The sequence below is a fragment of the Myotis nattereri genome, assembly GCF_964212035.1.
Source record: "Myotis nattereri genome assembly, chromosome: 21".
In the NCBI taxonomy this organism is placed as follows: Eukaryota; Metazoa; Chordata; class Mammalia; order Chiroptera; family Vespertilionidae; genus Myotis; species Myotis nattereri.
The window spans coordinates 9452771-9474125 of record NC_138097.1 but is presented as its reverse complement, the minus strand read 5'-3'; the positions used below and the strand labels follow the sequence as shown (position 1 = coordinate 9474125).

At 47.2% G+C, this 21355-nt stretch overlaps 1 protein-coding gene across 1 annotated transcript in view; it reads left to right on the top strand.

Moving 5' to 3' along the window:
- PDE8A (phosphodiesterase 8A) overlaps positions 1-21355 on the top strand; it is a 105867-nt gene that overhangs the window by 52913 nt on the left and 31599 nt on the right. Inside the window, exons 2-8 of the mRNA XM_081114726.1 lie at positions 3534-3590; positions 6590-6780; positions 8902-8958; positions 9925-9976; positions 15869-15957; positions 17007-17085; positions 18714-18851. Of these exons, the coding sequence (XP_080970852.1) occupies positions 3534-3590; positions 6590-6780; positions 8902-8958; positions 9925-9976; positions 15869-15957; positions 17007-17085; positions 18714-18851 (663 nt within the window). The remainder of the gene's footprint in view (positions 1-3533; positions 3591-6589; positions 6781-8901; positions 8959-9924; positions 9977-15868; positions 15958-17006; positions 17086-18713; positions 18852-21355) is intronic.

Genomic DNA, 21355 nt, shown 5'->3' with positions numbered 1-21355 from the left:
TTTAGAATTGCATTATTGATCATGAGTAACGTGAGTAATAATATTACTCGAGTGATGCCCAACTCTGGCCATTGCGAGAGACAAATATTTGAATTATGCAATTTTTTTTTAATATATTTTATTGATTTTTTTACAGAGAGGAAGGAAGAGAGATAGTTAGAAACATCGATGAGAGAGAAACATCGATCAGCTGCCTCCTGCACATCTCCTACTGGGGATGTGCGCACAACCCGGGTACATGCCCCTGACCGGAATCGAACCCGGGACCCTTCAGTCCGCAGGCTGATGCTCTATCCACTGAGCCAAACCGGTTTCGGCGTGAATTATGCAATTTTTTGTCTCTGTCGATGTGTGTCACCCAAAATGAATTCGCGTGTCACCTCTGACACGCGTGTCATAGGTTTGCCATCACTGAGTTAGAGGTTAGGGTCGGGTGGTTTTAGGTCTTTCTCAATGGAGCATGAAAAGACCACGGGAATTATCCTGGCCTGTTTGGCTCAGCGGATAGAGCATCAGCCTGTGGACTGAAGGGCCCCAGGTTCAATTCCGGTTGGGGACACATGCCTGGGTTGTGGGCTCAATCCCCAGTAGGGGGGCATGCAGGAAGCAGCCGATCAATCCTTCTCTCTCTCTCTCTCCCTCCCTCCCTCCCACCCTCCCTCCCTCCCTCCCTCCCTCCCTCCCTTCCTTTTCTTGCTCTGTGCAATCAATAAAAATTAAAAACAAGAAAAGAGAAGACCACGGGAATTAAATTGTAGTGAATGGTGTCCTGTCCCCACCATTGCCCCTTACCAGCTGTTTAACCATACCGCTCTTAGCTGCAGTTTCTTCACCAGTAGAATGGAGGTAATGAGTTCACCTTACTCACAGGGTAAGGACTCAGTGGGATTTAAATGTGATTGGAAGCAAGGCATTCAGCATACAACCTTCTTTCTCTGTTAAAGCTGAACCACACCGTCATTGTTTATGTTGCTCCTGCCGCTACTCACCACTGCATCTAGTGTAAGAAACAAAAGAAGCTATAGATTAATGTTTTAAGAATTATGAATAGCCAGGGTTAGACACTCGTTCTTTGCACTCCCGGTACCTAGCTCTGTGCTTGCTTATAACATAGCAGTGGGTGGTTCACACACACACCGCTGGATTAATGTTGACTCTTCTGAGCCAAGAACTGGTGTCCCCTGATTCTTGTCCACGCTGTGTCCCTTTGATCAAATGACCACTCTTTGTTGAAAGAGAGAAAAAGGGAGAGAGAGAGAATGGCCGCTGGCTGTACAGGCAAAGCCTGGGGAGATAGTATGGCTCAGGACAAAATCTGACTTCAGTCTTCACTATGGTTCCTAGGTTTGTGTACAATTAATGTAAACTTATCCCAGCATAACTTTAGTTCCTAATAAAGGGGATGTAGGAAAGAGAGAGAGATCACATGATTCTCTTGTGGTAAGATTCCTTCCTTCATGTTCCTTTATGAAGTATACTCTGAATATGAAATTATTCTGAGAACTGGAGATTCTACAACATGTACATGTGTATGTCAAAGCTGGTATGAATGTGATTTCTAGATGGATTCAGAAAGAGTAACTGTTGTGTAAACACTCGTTCAAAAATATTTTTTGAATGCTTGCTGGTGCCAGGCTGTTGGGTATTGGAAGTAGAACAACGAATGAAGTAGGTAAATCCCTGTCTTCATAGAACTTACATTCTAGTGGGAGAGACAGACAATAAAGAAGATAAATAATGCCCTAACTGGTTTGGCTCAGTGGATAGAGCATCGGCCTGTGGACTCAGGGCTCCCAGCTTCGATTCCCGTCAAGGGCATGTGCCTTGGTTGCGGGCACATCCCCAGTGGATAGTGTGCAAGAGGCAGCTGATCGGTGTTTCCCTCTCGTCGATGTTTCTAACTCTCTATCCCTCTCCCTTCCTCTCTGTAGAAAATCAATAAAATACATCTTTTTTTAAAAAGGAGATAAATAATAAAATCAGTAACGTGGTAAATGGTGACTAAGAGCCACAGAGAATGAAAGCAGGCAAAGGAATAGGGAGGGTCCAGGTGTAGACATTTCAGACAGGTTGGAATTATTTATTTCCTCTCCCACCCCCACCATGATCAAGATTCATAACCCAGTAACTTTGCCTTCTAGAGTCACATCTAAATGATAGGTCAGTTAGGGGGAAAAAAGGCAAAAAGAAGTCTGATGTGTTTCATCAAAACTTCTAATAATTTAGTTCGTGTTTCTGTCAGCCATATTCACGAAAATTACTTTAAAATATTAAAAATACAAATGGACATCATCCTTATCTGATAGTCCTAATTTTACAATCCTTTTTATAACTGAATCTTAATAAATACATAAATATTTAAAAATCCAAAAGACCAAATGCAACAACCTGTATGATTTACCAGCATCAGCCTGTGAACATACTGTTTGTTTCTGTTACCTAAAAATACCAATTGCTTTTGAAGCTGAAAGATTAAATCCAAGTGACATTACTGAAGTTAATTGGAAAATGATTTTCCCTTCTAAATGTTTGTGTAAAACGTAAATATTATTAAGAGGGCAGATTAGGCCAGTTTGATACTGACTTTCATACACAAAGAAAGGGCAAATAGAAGGATTCCGGTAGTTCCGATCCCCTATCCAGAGCCGCTGGGAAGTTGTTTATTCTTTGAGGGCCCACGGCTGACGTCTGCTCACGGAGTAATGTCATCACATTTCCTGGGGGTGGTGACTTGGGGGGCGGCCGTGGTAAGCAGTTGTTGGACTTGACTGGGCCACTGCTCCACAGAGGTCCTGAGAGCCACACATACCCCTAGACAGGATGTAAGGTCAGAACGCAGCCTCATTGAGTAAATAAAGTGTTCGGTGGTAAAATAGAACTGCCAAAACAGGAACGTCTTAAAAAGATATTTCTAAACTTATACGGAGGCAGCACTCATCATTCCTAAAAACTTAACCTGTAGCTTCTTTTGTTTCTCGCACTGGATGCAGCGGTGAGTCGCTGTCATAGTTGAGACAGAAGGTTGTGCTGTCCTTGGCCTGCACCAGCTGCTGCCTCACCCCGTTCGGGCAACATGTGCAGGCGTTCCCGGGAGGGAAGCTCTGGCCCTGAGCCAGCCACACTTTCCTCTGGGCCCTCAGCTGGTGACCAACACTGTGTACTCACATACATGTTTTTTTTTTAAACCGTACTAGTCATTAGCATTTGATATTGTCATTAATTACTGCCTGTATCTTTATTTTTTCTTCCTGTTTTCCTTAATTTTGTACTGTTGATTTTCTCAAATGGAGACTGGAAAGCTTACTTACTTAACTCTTGTTTCATGACAAGTCACACACAGTGAGGAAAAGGAAAGCCGGGACTCACTCAGGTCACTTCCGCTCCCTGCGCTGCACCTTCCCGGGTTCTGAGGAGACCCCTGGGGTTCCTCTGTGTAATAATTATTCACTCTCGGTAATTTTTCTCTAGGAGTTTCAGTTCCATCTGTAGCTCTGATTAGAGACAGAAAGTTTAAGCAAGTCTTTTTCTTACAGAGACCAACATCTCATGTGCAGTTTGGCCCCATGAGGTTTCATGCAGATCAACTCCAGGTAATTATAAACCATGCTGTCATTTTCTCCTGTTGGTTTTCTTTAAAGAGGTGGGGAGGGAAAGGGCCTCAAGTTATACATTGAAATTCGTCTTCTGTGTTAGATAATATCAGTACTATAGTTATCTAAGAGAGTGTATGTTTCTTAGAAATGCACATTGGACTATTTATAGATGAAGAAATGTCTGTGACTTACTTTCAAAAGTTCAGCAGTAAAATAAAGAATGTGTATAATCGGGCGTGTGTGGAGTGAGGGAGTGGGGGAGGGGGAGAAAGTAAAGGTGGCAAATTTGAATTTTTTTTCTTATTTCAGGGAGGAAGGGAGAAGGAGAGAGAGATAGGAGCATCAATGATAAGCGAGAATCATTAATTGGCTGCCTCCTGCACGCCCCCAACTGGGGATCAAGTTTGGAACCCGGGCATGTTCCCTGACTGGGAATCGAACCGTGACCTCCTAGTTCATGGGTCGATGCTCAACCACTGAGCCACACTGGTTGGGCAAAAGCTGGCAGAATTTTAACAACTGAGGAAACTAGAAGAAGTGTATACTAGTATTCATTGTCATTCACAACTTGCCTGTAGGTTTGAAATTTTCTGATATAAAAACGTAAAAGCATGTGCTTCCCTGTGTTTCTGAATAGCTGTTATCAGAGAAAAATACCTGTAAATTATTTAATCCAAAATATTAGACAAAAACAACCAATTGAAATTTAGCCCCAAAGTTCTTTGATGTTTCCCACACACAGACACATGTGCACTGTTTCATTCTTTTTAAATGGGAAGGGACTAGCAGAGATGTGCTCTCTTAGTTCTTTGCACTTGGAGTATTTGTGCACATGGTCAGCTTAGAGGAACTAGTAAGCCTTGGGCACAGGGTTTCTCTCAGCTCTGCGGCCTCTTTATCACAGACTGCCCTGCCTCTCCCTTACCACCCTGGCTCCCGGCGTCAGTCTGGGTCTAAAGGGGATGCTGCTTTGTGCTGCTGAACCACATCTATGGGGGGTAGGGGGGCTGGCTGGGTAGGGGGAGCAGCAGATCCAGGCCTCACCTCACCCAGGCCAGGCCTGGGGTCAGCCAGCGGCTTCCCAGGCACAGACACTGCCTCTTGCTCCTGGTGCTATTCCTGTGTCACTTCACTGACAGGTTGTGAACTATAATATTTCTGTCTGCTTTAAATTTTCTCTTTTAATCAAAACTAGAGGCCCAGTGCACAAAAATTTGTGCACTGGCGGGGAGAGGGGGTGTCTTTAAATTTTCTCTTTTAATCAAAACTAGAGGCCCAGTGCACAAAAATTTGTGCACTGGCGGGGAGAGGGGGGTGTCCCTCAGCCCCACTTGTGCCCTCTCACAGTCTGGGACCCCTCGGGAGATAACCACCTGCTGACTTAGGCCTGCTCCCCAGCAGCAGATTGCTGCTGCCCCACCCAGCCGCCCCGGGTGGGTCACACACGGGACCCGTGCCGCCCAGGATCGCAGATAGCAGGCCCAGATGGCGGCAGGGCAGGCGGGATGGCGCTGTCCCACCCTGCCTGCGGTATGCAAATTAGCCGCCATCGTTGTTGGCGGTTAATTTGCATATCACGCTGATTAGCCAATGGGAGGCATAGCGAAGGTACGGTCAATTACCATGCTTGTCTATTATTAGATAGGATTTTTTTTTTTTTTTTCAATTTGGAGGCATTACATTGAGTCAGAACATTTAAATACGTTATATAGCCCTAACGGGTTTGGCTCAGCGGATAGAGCGTCGGCCTGCGGACTCAAGGGTCCCAGGTTCGATTCTGGTCAAGGGCATGTACCTTGGTTGCAGGCACATCCCCAGTGGGAGGTGTGCAAGAGGCAGCTGATCAATGTTCCTCTCTCATTGATGTTTCTAACTCTCTATCCCTCTCCCCTCCTCTCTGTAAAAAATCAATAAAATATGTTTAAAAAATAAAATAAAAAATACATTATATAAAGTATTAAGTGTTCCAGGAGTTTGACTGAAATATTAGCATTTCCCATCTAAGGACTGCCTAGTTAACTTACTGTTAACTAAAACAAATATTTGTGTGGTTTAATTGGTTTAATTTCAAGATAAAGTGCTTGATCAATCCTTGGTTGCATTCTGCCAGAGGTTTACTAGCAAAAGAAGGAGTATGTGATTCATGCAGTTGGACTGTGGTCGGCAAACTGCGGCTCGCGAGCCACATGCGGCTCTTTGGCCCCTTGAGTGTGGCTCTTCCTAAGCCTTAGTATGGGGCACGATTAAAGTGTTTCAGCCAGGTTCAAGCCTCTGACTAATGAAAGGACAGGGTCCTCTCATTGCCACGTGCAGGTCCCAGCTGGAGGGCAGGGCCCTCCCAGCACAATTATAGCCAGTAGCTATGGTTGTAAGCTTGAACCTATGGTCCAAACACATGGCCCCACATGCCTTGTGGTAGAGTTCAGGTGCATGTAGTTGAGTAGGGTTGGAACTCATGAGAATGCTGTAAACAACTTGATCATGCCCCTACTTTGCCTTGCGGCATCTGCTATAAAATAAAGACACGGCTTGTGGGCGCTGGCGCTGTCTCCTCATCAGGGAGCAGTGTCCCACCGAGACCCAGCTTTCATTCTCTTGTCTGTCTTTCCTTAATCCCCCCCCCCAACTCAGTTTACCTTTGGCCGCAACACCTTAGGAGGACCCTAATTAAGTTAATAACAATGTACCTACCTATATAGTTTAAGTTTAAAAAATTTGGCTCTCAAAAGAAATTTCAATCGTCGTACTGTTGATATTTGGCTCTGTTGACTAATGAGTTTGCCGACCACTGGCCTAGGACATCCAGATAGAATAGCCCAGCTTTCCAGGAGCCGAGTGATCCGGCCCCTGAGTTACATGGGGGAGACGGTTTATATCAACAGATTATGTTCACATCGGTGTGCTGGCCTTAAAACACATGGGAGTTTTCTGTGGCGGGTTAAGAAATGATATTCCAACCTCTTTTTTTTTTAAGTGTTTATGCTTTTTTGATTCAGGTGCTTTTAGTGTTTATCAAAGACGACAGCCAGTGTAAAGGATTCCGTAAGGCGTGTGAAAAAGCAGGGTTTAAGTACACGGTGGCCCTGGAGGTCCAGGCTGTCCTGACCTGTTTCCTGGCTGCAAATCATGACATCATCATCATCGACCACAGAAACCCGCAGCAGCTGGACGCCCTGACGCTGTGCAGGTAAGCCCGAGACTCGGGCCCACGTGCCAAGGGGGCCGGGCGCTTGTGACAGTAATGCCACCCAGAAATATATTAAGTTAATTCAGTGTCCTTCAAGTTGCCTTCCACGCATGTAAAGTAAACAAGACCATAGCATTATTTCTAGGACTGATCTTTACCAGCTGGTCTTTGCCTCTGGCTTTGTTTCTCTTTGCTTTGTTAAAAATGGTAAGAAAGGATGAATTCTAACCATTAAGTGTTAGGATGAAATCTAATATGTAACTAACCACAGCTGTCACCTGCATATTGTTGCAACAAGTTATTATAACTTTCCATATGTTTGACGGTTGTCCTCTAGCGTTAGGTGAATGTGCCTCGTTTAAAATACTTGCAGAATATCAGTAGTATGAGAGAATTCTGGGCTTCTTTCCCATCGTGTCCAGGCCCAGCCCTAGCCACAGGCGTGTCTGGATGATGGAAAATCATATGCTGCTGGGCCATCCTTGTTGTAAAATAAAGGTTAGGTTATAGTTACGCTGCACTTTTTTATTGTGGTAAAATATACAGAACACAGAATTATGCTCTACCTGTTAACACATTGTATGCGGGAAACGTGTTTACACGTTTTACGTATTTATACGTTCTACCAGTGTAGTAGAGCACGGGACACGTATTAATACGTTTTTTATAGACTAGCGGTAGAATGCGGGTAACATATAAATACGTAAACTAAAGTTATCGTAATTTTACTGAACGTTGCCATTTGCGCAAAAAATTAGCAAAAATGGCCCGCACCACCTGTTAGCGCACGATAAAAACTACCCGCAAGCAATGTGTTAAGGGAGGAAAATGTACAATTGTTACACATTTGGGGAATTTTCTAAAAAATTGGATTAATTCATCTAGCAAATTTTTCTTGATATATAGATTAAAATTCTATATAATTTTAAAATAAGGAATGTGAACGGGGTTGCTTACTCTGTGGTTTCCCAAGTCAGTTTTGTCTTGATTCTGGCCCTTCCCTGGTTGATTTCCAGGCTTTCCCTCCTGATCCGCTCGCTCTCTCTCTCCTCGCCGACTTAACACAACGCCCACGAGTGTCGCCCTGCAGAGCCCTGCCTTCCCGTCAGCCTCCGTTTGGGCACCTACTCACACGGCCTGTGGAAGGCCTTTCAGCAGTTGCTGACTTGTCTAAACGACTAGCTTTCACCTGTATCTCTTTGTTGGGGATGCTTATAACTCCTTACACTTGATCAGGTGTCTTTTGGAAGGCCAGTTACTCTGTCTGCTGTACTTCCAGTCGAGGAACCCTATCTTGCATGTCTCCTCAGTTCTGGGCACGCATTTGGTATTAGAGCCACATGGGTGAGGAGATGTGGATCTTGCCTCTGAGGAGCGGAGGCCGTAGTTGGCAGGACCAGAGAGCGATGTCAGTACAGGCACATCTGTGCCCAGAGAGGGTGCACATCCAGGTGCTGCAGGGCCCATGTCAGGCGACTCCACACGGGACATTTGGGCTGAGTCCTGACGGACAGGCAGGAGATTGGGAAGGAAGAGGGGGAAACGTTCCAGGTAGAGGGAGCAGCATTTGTAGGGGCAGGCAGGGTGTCTGGGGCTCCTCTACTCCGGTCGGTTGGATGGCTGCTGGGCCGGGGAGGGATGGGACGGGGCTCGGGCTGCAGGCATGAGCCCAGTCATGTGGGCTTCGTGGGCTGAGCCCAAGGCCTTGGACTTCACCCCTCGGCAGCTGAGACCTGGCGTGTTCTGTGCAGGTGAGCGGCGAGAGCAGAATGGAAGGTCCTTCCGGCCGTCAGCTGGGAGGGGCCGAGGCAAGTCAGCTGCTTGTGCAACTGTCACCGGCCATGCTGTGCGGTGCCTGTTGTCAGCACCTCCTCCCAGCTCCTGTCAGAAAACCCAGGAGGCAGGACTGACCCAGCAGTTAAAGAGCCAAAGTGAAGATGGCAGAGAAGTCGGAAGCCGGGAGAGCGGAAAGGGCCAACACAGCCAAGAGGGGTCCAGAGTGCAGGGAGCCTTTGCTCCCCTCGTCCTCTCCCTGCTTCCATTGTTCCACCAGAACTGCTAAGTGTTTTTAGGTTTTAAAGAATTGTTTTAAATTCATTTTAAAATTTGTTTTCTTGATAGGTCTATTCGAGCAACACCAGTTTCAGAAAACACAGTTATTGTTGGTGTAGTGCGCAGGTAAGCTTTTTTTTTTTTTTTTTTTACTTTGAAATTTGTGTGTTAACATCATGCTTGCTCTTAACAGAGGCCTGAATAACAGCTTGCAGGCTGTCCGGCGTGACCCTTCTAGTTTGGCCCTTTCTTTTTTATTTTTTCTTATTTTCTTTTGCTTTGAGAGTTAATTTCATGTGAGAGTTTCTACTCTCATGCTTGGACTGCCTTTCACTTTACAAATACACACAGTACTAGAGAATTTCATGTTTTCCAGGGCTATCCTCCCAGGGCACCTAACTCCAAATATATATGTGAAGATTTAGAATTATACATAAGTGGAAAAAATCTTCCATTTCCTCCTTAAGTTGGAAGTAAGGAAAGGATAAAAATACGTGAGCAGGGCAGTATTCAAATAAATGTTACTTAGCTTACGTATTTTTATAGATAGGAGAAATGTTGCTGTGCCCTTTAAACTATTTCTCTGAGCCTTGTTGGGGGGGAGAAGGGCTTTTTAAATTATTTATTTATTGGCTTATAACATTGTATACATTTCAGGTGTGCAACGTCTGTATATACCACATCTTGCTCATGGCCAAACTCTACTTTCCTTCTATCACCATAGTATTGACCCCTTTACCTGTTTTACCTTCCCTATTGGATTACAAAATAAAATAAACAGGCAGTAGAATAAAATAGGAAAGAATTTAGTTTAAAATGTTTACATATCAAATAGATAATGTGGTTACTCCTGTATTCTGGCTGTTAGTGTAACTTGCTATATTTCAACTATTAATATATACTGTCAAAAAAGCTACATATGAAACTAAAACAGAAAACTTTTTAATTGTATACTTTTGATTTGTATGTTACTCTAATTCATCTAAAAGTACTCATTATAGGACAGTCACCGTGTTGCGAGAATCAGTGCACAAAGAGGTGCGCTGGACTTGATAAGAATTGTCTCTAACCACTTGCTCTGTCCTTTTGAAGGCGGGATGGAGAAGAGTCTGTGATGCCCCTCATTAGTGCCGGCTTTACGAGGGTATGTACCCCTTCTTCATTATGCAGGTGTGGTCCAGCGTGAGGGAGTATGTTATCTTAGCTCAGAGCGAGCAACTGAATGAACTTGAAGAGGAAAAATGTGTTGTCCTTGTGCTGTGTTCCATTTTGGTTTAATTCTATGACCTGGTAATGATTACATCTACAGTACCTAGCTTTCTTAATCTCTCCAAGTTAGGCCTTGTTGTCATGGCTGTGTGTCTCCATGGTTTAGTGTGTCGGCCCGTGCACAGAAAGATGGCAGTTTCAATTCCCGGTCAAGGTCACGTACCTGGGTTGCAGGCTCGACCTCGACCCCAGCCCTGGTCCTGTTTGGAGCACATGTGGGAGGCAACCAGTTGATGTGTCTCTCTCACATCGATGTTTCTCTCTCTCTCTGCCTCCCCTTCCTCCCCCTCTTTCATTCCTTCCCTTCCACTTTCGGTCTAAAAATCAATGGAAAAAATATCCCCAGGTGAGGATTAATAAACAAACAAAAACCAAACAAAAAACCTATGCCTGGTAAAGTCATCTTTAATGGCATAGTCATTAACACTAGAAAGACTGAAATTTAGTATATACCTATATTGCCCAAAAGCAGTCAAAATGACTGCATTGTGAAAGAATAATATCGGAGCACTCTTCACTTATGTTCCTTAGCTTTTCCAATAACTCACTTCTATTCGACATTTCTTTCATGAATTTAGGGTGCAAAAGGAATAAAATAACTTATTAGAACAAGTATCACTGCATAAAGATTCGAATAACAAGTACTAGTTTAGCTTATTGAGCAACTGCAACTTATCAAGTATCGACAATTTATCATGTACTTGTATGTTATCACGTGACGGTAATCGAAAAAAATGAAAACTGTTATTTCAATACAGAGCCGAACTGGTCGTATAAGAAATTTACTCAATTCAATAATAAGAGTTAAAATTTCCCAAGCAGTCAAAATGACTGCTTGTGGGCAATATAGGTATAACACATATATATATATACCGGAAATGAAGGAGGGGGAGGTAACTACAATTATTAATAAACGCATTTATATGTTATACAAAAAGTCACAAAATTCTAAGACATTGTGTCCTTATATACATAATTGTTTTTCTAATTGAAATTAAAAAGCAGTCAAAATGACTTCCTTGGGCAATCTAGTGTTAAAAGTTATACCAGCCCGGCCGGCTTGGCTCAGTGGTTGAGCATTGACCTTGGAACCAGGAGGTCATGGTTCAATTCCCAGTCAAGGGCACATGCCCGGGTTGCAGGTTTGATCCCCGGTGTGGAAAATGCATGCAGGGGGCAGCCAATCAATGATTCTCTCTCATCATTGATGTTTCTCTCTCCCTCTCCCTCCCACTCTGAAATAAATTAAAAAAATAGTTATACCACAGGAGTGTTGTTATAATGCCTTAAAGTCAGTTCAAGGATCCTGGAAATAAGGCAACCCAAACACAGCTCCCTTCTCTCCACCCCCAGATCCGGTCAACTGGTTTCTCCTGATCCCAAAGGCTGGAGGCGTTGGGCCGCTGGTTGCCTTGGGAATCGGGGAGAGAACCAGATTTGTAGCCCAAATTTATATCAGTGAAGTAGAGGTAGTCAAGAAACCTCAGCCGATGGATTGCGTTTCAAGGGTTCTGGGTGGTAGTACCCCCAGGTCCCTGCAGGAGCCGTAAGATCCTCCCCAGAGGCAGACCCTGCATTGGCCTCAGAGGATCTCACCCACAATGGTTGGAGGCAGCACTCAGTCACAGCTCACTGCCCACAGGAGGAAAGGCACCAGGAGTGAGCACTGGTCGGGAGGCCGTGGAAACACACCCTCACGCTCCTCAGATACGAGGGTTATCAGATGAGATTTTAAAGCAGTTATGCTCATCATATGTAAAGAAATAAAAGCTTGGAAATACCTGCAAGGGGTAGGAAGCTATAAAGTGACATAGCAGATTCTAAGCAGAGCATGGAATTTTGAGAAATGAGCACATAATAAATGAAAATCTTAAAACTTAGTAAGTCAGAAAAAATTCTTCCACATGTAGCACAGAGATAGATTAATAGCATGTAGTTAGAACCTGAGAAATGTGGAGCTAGAAATACAGGCTTAACAAGTACAGAAGGACAGGAGGAGAATGGGCAGAGGTCATATTTGAAGAGCATTTTCCAGGGTGGACGAAAGACTAATCCACAAACAAAAATTCCAACAAATCCAAAATAAGAGTCAATAAAAAGAGGATACATTGTAGTGAAAAAGGTAAAATAGAAGAGTTTAAAGTCAGCCAGAGAAAACATTAAAAAGAATGACAGACTAACAACCAACTTCTTAGCAGCGATACATGAAAATAGCACACAGTGAAATCATATTTTCAGTGTGATAACTGCCAACCTAGAATGCTATACCTGGCACAAATACCTTTCAGAAATGAGGTGGAAGTACAGACTTTGAGAAACAGGAAGCATGAGAGAGTCTGTAACTAGAAAATCCTCACAAGGACATTCTAAAGCCTGTACCTCAGGCAGAAGGAAGGTGAATGCCAGGAGGAAGGCCAGAAATGCAAGAAGGAATGGCGAGCAAGAAAACGATGAATGTGGGGTGAACCTAACTCACATTCCCGTGTAACAAACACAGTGATGACAACGTCTAGAGATTACACTTAGGAGAGGTGCAAGCCGAGAAGCATACCCCCGCCAGGCAGCTGGGCTGTTTCCCTCAGAGCCCAGTCTGGGGAAATATGAGCAAGGACTCCAGCCACACAACAGATGAACTAGAACAGGAACTTTAAGATGAGGGAGGATGCAGTGGCAAGGAAACTGGTGAGTGACAGACCTGCCATAGGCACGTGCTCTGTTTCTTTTCTTCTCTGCATATGTACGTACACAGGTGTGCATATGTGTTATATGTAATTATATAACACTAGAGGCCCAGTGCATGAATTCATGCATGGGTAGGGTCCTTCTGGGTGGCCTGTAGGGATCTGGCCAAAACCTATAGTCCAACGCTGCCTGCAGCTCCTACCTGCCACTCCCGCTCATCCCGGCCCCACTGTGCCTGCCGTGGGCTTGTACCCAAACAATCCCGATCAGGCAAGGCTCGCACTGCTGCAGCGCTCGCCAGCCATGAACCCTGTGTCTGGCGCCCTCCCAAGGGGAGCGGCCTGCGGGATTGGGCTGAAACCAGCTCTCCAACATCCCCCGAGGGGTCCTGGATTGGGAGAGGGCGCAGGCCAGGCTGAGGGACCCCACTGGTGCATGATCGGGTCGGAGAGGGACTATGGGAGGGTTCTAGGGTGTGTCCAGCCCATCTCACTCAGTCTAGATCGGCCGGACCCCAACAGCAAGCTAACCTACCGGTCGGAGTATCTGCCCCCTGGTGGTCAGTGCACGTCATAGCGACTGGCCAACCTGTCTGCCCCCTGGTGGTCAGTGTACATCACAGCAAGTGGTTGAGCAGCCTTAGCATATCATTAGCATACAGACAGTCCTCAGGTTATGTTGGACCCTACCTCGTTTCGTGGTTACATTGCCATCTCCCATTTATTTATTAAAAAAAAAAGTTCCGTCATTTCCACGTATGTACATATGTGCTTTATGTTTTTTATTATTTACCACAAGTAAAGATCAGGAATTGTTCCTTCTTTTAAATTTTTTTTACTGTTTCACTTCGTTACTGCTGTGTATGTGCTCCCTGTGAGTGACATAGGTGCTTATGTAGGTGGGTTCCGACTTACAGCAAAAATCGCATTACATTGCGCTGTAGGAACGGATCCCCGACGTAACCCGAGGACCTACTGTATTACACTTTGATTGGTTGTTCGGTTGTTCTGCCATTCGGCCTATTTGCATATTACCCTTTTATTATAAAGGACTAGTGGCCAGTTGCACGGAGATTCGTGCAATAGGCCTGCCTTCCCCTGGCTGCCGGCACCAGTTTTCCTCCGGCAGCCGGGCCCAGGCCTTTGGTCCGGCCGCAGCAGCGAGGCTTGGCTTCTCCGCTCCGGCTGCTCCCAGCCCCTCCTTTTTTCCCCCAGCTCCTTGAGTGGAGCCCAGGACGGGCTGAAGGCCTGGGTTGCCCCTGGGGACCCAGGCCCCCAGCTCCTCCTTGAGTGGAGTCCAGGGCTGGCGGGAAGCTTGGCTTCCTCTTGTCACCGGGAGCAACCCAAGCCTCCTGCTTGTTCCAGCTCCGTGGCCACCGCCATCTTCAGTCTTCGCTCCACGCCTGCATATGCAAATTAACCGCCATCTTTGTTGGGTTAATTTGCATAGTCAGTCTGATTGACTGGTGGGTGTAGCGGAGTGGCAGGGTGACAGAGTGATGATTAATTTGCATGTTTCTCTTTTATTAGTGTAGATTATATATAAACAAAATATATATGTGTATAAAATTAGACCCAATTTAAATGATATAGACTGACATAAATAATACTCTTCTAACAGAAGGGACATACCAGAAGAGACATTTTAATAATGGCTCAATATTTAAATACCTCAGTATTTATATCTTAGCCAACCCTTTGTGTCTTCAGGGTTGTGGGAGGAGGTGGAGATGTGAGTGTTCTCATGGCCTTTATAGGGCAGACATAGAATGGGGGTGAGCATTGAGCGTAGCCTGACATTTTGTCTTTGTGGGAAAGGTGCAGACCACAGCATTGCTCTGGGGAGCTGCTTTGTAATTGGTATCCTGTTTTCAAGTAATAGTAATGAAATCTCTGTCTGCTTTTGAGGTCAGTGAAAAGTAAGTAACCATTAATAGAACAGAAAAGTTTAATAAACCTTCCAAGCTAACAAGAGGACATAATAGCCCCAGCTGGTTTGGCTCAGTGGATAGAGCATTGGCCTGCAGACTGAAGGGTCCCAGGTTCGCTTCCGGTCAGGGGCACATGCCCAGGTTGTGGGCTTGATCCCCAGTGAGGGGCGTGCAGGAGGCAGCCAATCAATGACTCTCATCATTGATGTTTCTCTCTCTCTCTCCCTCTCCCTTCCTCTCTGAAATCAATAAAATATATATTAAAAAAAAAGGGGGGGGAGGGAAATCAGGGACTACTGACCACGAACATGTAGGTCCTCATTCACGCCTGCAGGCCAACACAGCCCTTCTCACCGCGGAAATCAGAGCGAGGTGACGGGCCGAGCAGCCCCTCTCCTGAGAGGGGAAGAGTGCTGGGCTGCTGTTCCCTCATCAGTCAGCCCTGACTCCACAGAGCACCGAGGAGCCTGCTGCCTGCACAGGTGCCCTCTGCTCGCCGCAGGAGGAGAGAGCCCTGGGCACGCTGCTTGTGCCCCTGCACACACCAAGTCGAGGCGCGGGAGGCTGGAGATGCACTGGGGCCCCCAGGCGTCCAAGGCCTTGGCTGGCCTCGCCTCCCTGGAGGTGCGATCTGGTGCCGTGGAGACAGGTCAGCGGATAACCTGTGCACATCCCTGGGTTTTCACTGGGTGAGAAGATCCACGCTCTTCTACCCGGAGGTGGACGTCCAGTTAGAGGAGCACGTGTGAACCACAGCCTCCTGCTCCCTCTGCTCTGGGGGGTAAGCTTTTGTCGGCTTAGCTGGGCTACGGTGAGAGGTCAGTGAAGGAAAATGTTGCCTGAGTGGGGGTTACCTCGTGAAATCCAAGTGCAAAGAGAGATGCACGCGTTTTTCTTGCATGTTATTGGTGTGTATAACTAATATTAAAGAGGACAACATACTGCTCTTAAGTAAGTGAATATCCTCGGAAAGTTTACGTAGAACTTTGGTAAATTCCTTTCTACATATTCCAGCCTCTGCTATGACTCGTACACGACCCACCTCCTCTTATTTCAGTTACCAAGTTGGGAGTCTGTTGGAAAGAATTACTGTACAGGTAGACATACTAACTGGAAGGCGCACATTGTTCAGCCACGACCCCCTTTCTGTCGCAGAGGTACGTGGAGAACCCCAGCCTCCAGGCCTGTTACGTGGAGCTGCTGCAGCTGGAGTTTGGAGAGGTGCGGTCACAGCTGAAACTCAGGTAATTCTGCCTCTGGGAGGCCCCCGCTCCACACAGGGCAGTCGCGAGTGAGCACCCAGCAGGATGGCTACCTTTTGGGGTAACTGACCTCCTGCCAAGATGGGATGGGGTGATGGAGTGGCTCCTCTCCACATACGGAGTCTGCGTGGGTGTCTCTGTCGGTGGTCATGTTAGCAACTGGAGACTCAGGTGTAAAGATGGGGCTGCAGTCCAACCAGCACGGCTCAGTGGTTCAGCATTGACCTATGAACCAGGAGGTCGAGGTTCAATTCCCATGGGCACATGCCTGGGTTGTGGGCTTGATCCCCAGTGTGGGGCGTGCAGGAGGCAGCTGATCGATGATTCTCTCTCATCATTGATGTTTCTTTCTCTTCCCTCCCTCTCCCCTCCTCTCTGAAATCAATAAAAGTATATATTTTTTAAAAATAGAAACACTGGGTAAAAAAAAAAGAGAGAAAGGACATGATCAGGCAGTTCATAGGGGATGTATATTAATCGCCAGTAAACATGAAAAGCTGTTCAACTTCACCAGTACTAAAACAAATGAAAATTATATACTATGTTTTATTTACCAGATCTGTAAAAACTTAAAAAGGGTGATAAAACCAGTAGGGCTTCTCACAGATCCATCCTCTCCAAACTTGTTGCAACCAGAGGTGGGAACTTCTCCCTCTTTTTTTTTTTTTTAATCCTCACTTGATATTTTTCCACTGATTTTTTTTTTTTTTTTTGAGAGAGAGAGTGTGGAAGGTAAGAGAGACACATCGATGGATTGCCTCCTGCACATGCCCCACCCAGGCCGGGGGCCGAGCCTGCAGCTGAGATACGTAACCTTGACTGGGAATCAAACCCCGGACCCTTCAGTCCGAAGCCTGATGCTCTGACCACCTCACACACCGGCCAGGGCTGGTCCCCTTCTTGTTTTGATTAGCGTTCGTTACCTTTAAAATCAGTCAGAAGACACCTTTAAATAAGTGAGTGTAACACCCAAGGTTGTATTAGGTTTTGTAGTGTTTACATTAATCCACCCTTTTTTTCTCTCCATAAAGGGCTTGTAATTCAGTATTCACTGCACTAGAGAAAAGCCACGACGCCATTAAAATCACCAGTGAGGACAACTACATACAGGTGGGTCGTTTGGGAGTTCTGTCCTTCTGGGTCTCTGGTTTTGCTTGTTCTCGTTTTTAGAATTGAAACCCTCCAGTAAGATTTTTCTTTTTCTTTTTGAAGTTCAAGAGACCAGGTTTTCCATAGAGGATGATCAGAACGAAATCTCTAAGAGATGTAATTTACAGTCAGTGCCCTCGAGATACGAAGAGGCCCAATAGTTACTGTGTGTTCGAGGAGAGCCTTGTGTCCAGGAGGGTTGTTACTGGGGTTGTGGGTGGAGGGGTGGGGGGCGGGGAGTGGGCGGGGGGCAGGAAGGATGCTGCAAAGGGAAAAGGCTCTGACTGTAAGGCCTGCGAGTTCTCACCTCCTCGTGGCCTTTGATGTAGTTGACACTTACAGACATTTCTGAGAAACTACTCAGAATTTCAGAATAACCGAGTACTTTCTGAACAACTTGTCCATTATTAGCAAAGTGGGTTTCTGTCCGTTACCGGAGACACTTGTAGATACCAGTAGAGGGAGTTGTGTCTGAGAACAGCTCCCCTCTGGTGTGGCTCTGAGCACCCCCGGCCTCTAACCTAACTTGTGACTTTCTTGATAAAGAGCTGATGATGCCGACATTCAGGAATCAGTGCCCTCAGAGGTGGCACAGGGGCCAGCGGGTGAGGGCACAGGCTTGGTGTCAGACAGGCCTCACCCCTTCCTAGCCGAGCGTCTTTGGGCCAGTTACTTACTCTGCCTGAATCTGCTCTCATCTGTACGAATAACAGAAATATTAATGCAGACAGCAGCCTCCCTCTTGTAAGGGTGCTGAGGACTAAATGAGTTAATGTGTGTGCAGTGCTATAGGCCAGTGATGGCGAACCTTTTGAGCTCGTCATGTCAGCATTTTGAAAAACCCTAACTTAACTCTGGTGCCGTGCCACATATAGAAGTTTTTTGATATTTGCAACCATAGTAAAACAATATTTAAATGCCATTTAACAAAGAAAAATCAACCAAAAAAATGAGTTCGCGTGTCACCTCTGACATGCGTGTCATAGGTTCGCCATCACTGCTATAGGCCTTGGAAATAGTCCTTGAACAGTATGATGATTTTGTCATCATCCTCACACTATTATTATTATTATTAGCAGCAGCACATGCACAGCCTTCCCCATACATTGTCTTCTAGGCCCTTTGGAAATTCAAGCATAGAGCCTTATATTTGCAAACACTCCCCAGTTCCCAGCCTGCTTCCCAAGTACATTATTCATTCCCATCACAGGAGCGGGGGGATGTTAAACAGATGCTCAAGGGGCTGTGGGAATGGAGCCTGGCTGCCTCCGATCCCCGTCTGGTGCTGTGTCCCAGTTCCTGATCCTAGCAGCGCCTGGTCTGTCTCCACGGGGACCTGGAGCCTCAGGAGAACATGGGAGAAGCCCGCCAGTGACCTGGGCAGCTCTCCACACTCCAGGGTCCTCGCGGGGGGTGGGGTGGGGGTGGGGGGGTTCTTGCGGCTTCAGAGCCGCCATGGTGAGCGCAGGCTCCTGTGCTTGGGGGGAAAAGTGCCGGCTTAGGTGGGAGTCTGTCTTCATTGGACTCTTCAAAATTTCTTTTAATTCACTCGATGCTTTTTTTTCTTTTTGTTGTCTCCCCCGCCCCAGTATGTAAATCCAGCATTTGAAACAACAGTGGGCTATGCGTCGGGTGAATTACTAGGGAAGGAGTTAGCAAAAATGCCTCTAAATGAGAAAAAGGCTGACTTGTTCAGTACTATAAACTCATGCACGAAGATGGGCAAGGTAAGTAAGAGGTTAGTACCTTTTTGACTTTCCTATCACGGCGGGGAAGGAAGGAGACTGCGCGGGCTCTGAGCATCGCATGTGCCAGACGCCCTGCCTTGCTCTTCGCAGCAGGCGGAGGGGGCGGGAGTCTCCCGGTGCCCAGTTGGCAGGTGAGGACACAGGCCAGGAAGTACAGAGCATGATTCGCCACCAGTCAGAGCCACTTGAATTGACACTTCAGGTCATGGTTTTCACCTTTATACTAAGTTGATCTTTCTAATAATTGACCGAAGTGGTGGTCATGGGCACATGGTTCTGGGTAAAGGATTGCCCATGAGGTGACATTCTCAGAACACACCTGAGCCCAGCAGTCCTCTGAGCCTCGTTCATTCATTCATTCAGCATTTTTAAAAGTGCCTGCTATGTGGTCCTGGCTGGTTTGGCTCAGTGGCTAGAGCGTCGGCCTGTGTGTGGACTGAAGCATCTCAGGTTGGAACCCCAGTAGGGGGCGTGCACAAGGCAGCCATCAATGATTCTCTGATTGATGTTTCTCTTTCTCCCTCTCCCTTCCTCTCTGAAATCAATAAAAATATTTTAAAAAATAAAAATAAAATGCCTGCTATATGCCAGGCACCTCCTACATTCTGGTATAGAAAAACTAAACAAAACACAAAGTCTTGCCTCTAAGAACTCCTGTTCAAGGGAGCAAAACAGGTAAGAGGAATGAATCGTTACTTGGTCGTGTGAGACGTCATGTAATCAGTGCTGAAGGCAGGTTTTAGAGAGCGAGAAGGAGAAGGCCCTGCTGTTCATGGTCCCTCTTCAGTTGTTTCTGTTGGGCTCATTTCCACCTTTGGAATTGGGTGGGGACTATTAGTATGATTATTGAAAAAGTTGAAAAATCCGTGACCTGCTTTTCTGCTCACCGTGGAGGCCCAGGGGCTGTGACACCCTTCCCTGTGCCCGTGCTGTCCTGTTGCAGGAAAGAGTCTGCCGTCGGGGCAGGAGGGCCATGCCAAGCTTCAGCCCCGCGTGCTCGGGCCCCTGAGACCCCAGGGTGGCGTGTGTGCCTTCGCTTTGCCACGGCTCTGAGCACGCAGGGCGCCTGCAGGGAGGACAAGGACAGGCCTGTGCAGAGCCCCGGGGTCGGCATCGGAAGTGAAAGTGGGCGCTGCTCCACTCACTGTACCTTCTGCTTCCGGTCAGGGAGGGAGGCTCCTTACTAGAAAGAGAGAGGAAGTCGGAGGCAGGTGCAGGGACCCTGAGAGCCGCGCTCCGTCCCTCGGGGCACGGGGTCCTCAGGAGGCAGGTGTGGGCAGTGGGCAGCGTTACCTGAGGCCCAGCAGCCCTGAGGGCTTTGCGTGGCCTTCCCACCCTGGCAGTCGGAGAGGCGCCTGGGTGTGCGCAGGGTGCTGGCCCTCGTGCCCCTGGGCCTGACGGTGGCCACACCGCCTCCTTCCCCGTCACTGAGGGCAGGGGCAGCGGAGAGGAGAAGGGACATGTCGTGGATGGGCCCTGGGAGCCTCTCGACCAGGCGAACAGCGGCGTCCCCTCCTGAGTTGTGCTGCTGGGCACCGGGTTCAAAGGGCCTCAGACTTGAACAGCAGGAGGCCTGTTCTCTGAACCAGCGGTCGCCAACCTTCTGGACTCACGGACCACCGGCTGGCGACCGCTGCGCTCACTGCATGAATGAGAGCGAATAGGACGCTGGTGCTTTACTTCAGAAAGGAGCCTGGTCATGTCTCGTGTGGTCAGGGCGGTCAGGGTTCGTGGGAAGAGGGGGGAGGTGCCACGTGCCCTTCACCTTCACCTGCTCTCTGGCCGCTGCAGCGGGAGGGTGTGTGCCTGGGCCTTTCTCATAAGTCCCTCCGAGAGCAGCAGGGCCCTGGGCCACGGTGGGGCTCTGGTCGGCGGGGGGACATCAGGCGACGCTGGAAACCAGAACGGAGTGTAGCGAGTGGGTCGGTGACGGGGTGGGGGCTCTAGATGTCAGAGTCTACGAGGCCAACAGTCAGTCTGTGGGCAGAGGAACAATCCTGATGTTCAGGCACATCCCTCTGCCCTGTCTCAGCCAACGGCTCCTCTTTGGGGGTAGCTGATGCTAGTCCAGTGACGGCAAACCTTTTGAGCTCGGCGTGTCAGCATTTGGAAAAACCCTAACTTAACTCTGGTGCCGGGTCACATATAGAAATTTTTTGATCTTGGCAACCATAGTAAAACAGACTTATATTTTTGATATTTATTTTATATATTTAAATGCCAGTTAACAAAGAAAATTCAACCAAAAAAAATGAGTTCGCGTGTCACCTCTGACACGTGTGTCATAGGTTCGCCATCGCTGTATTCGGTACCTTGGTCTGCAGCCCCCACACTCACACCTGCTTGTCGCCCTACAGGTGTCCCTAGACTCCTCCCTCTCCTCCTCCCCGAGGCTTCTCCGTCGGGGCTCTAGACCCTGTCGCCCGTCACCTGGGCCTCTTCTCTCGGCCTCTTGGCGCTGAGGGACAGTGATGTGGGCTGCA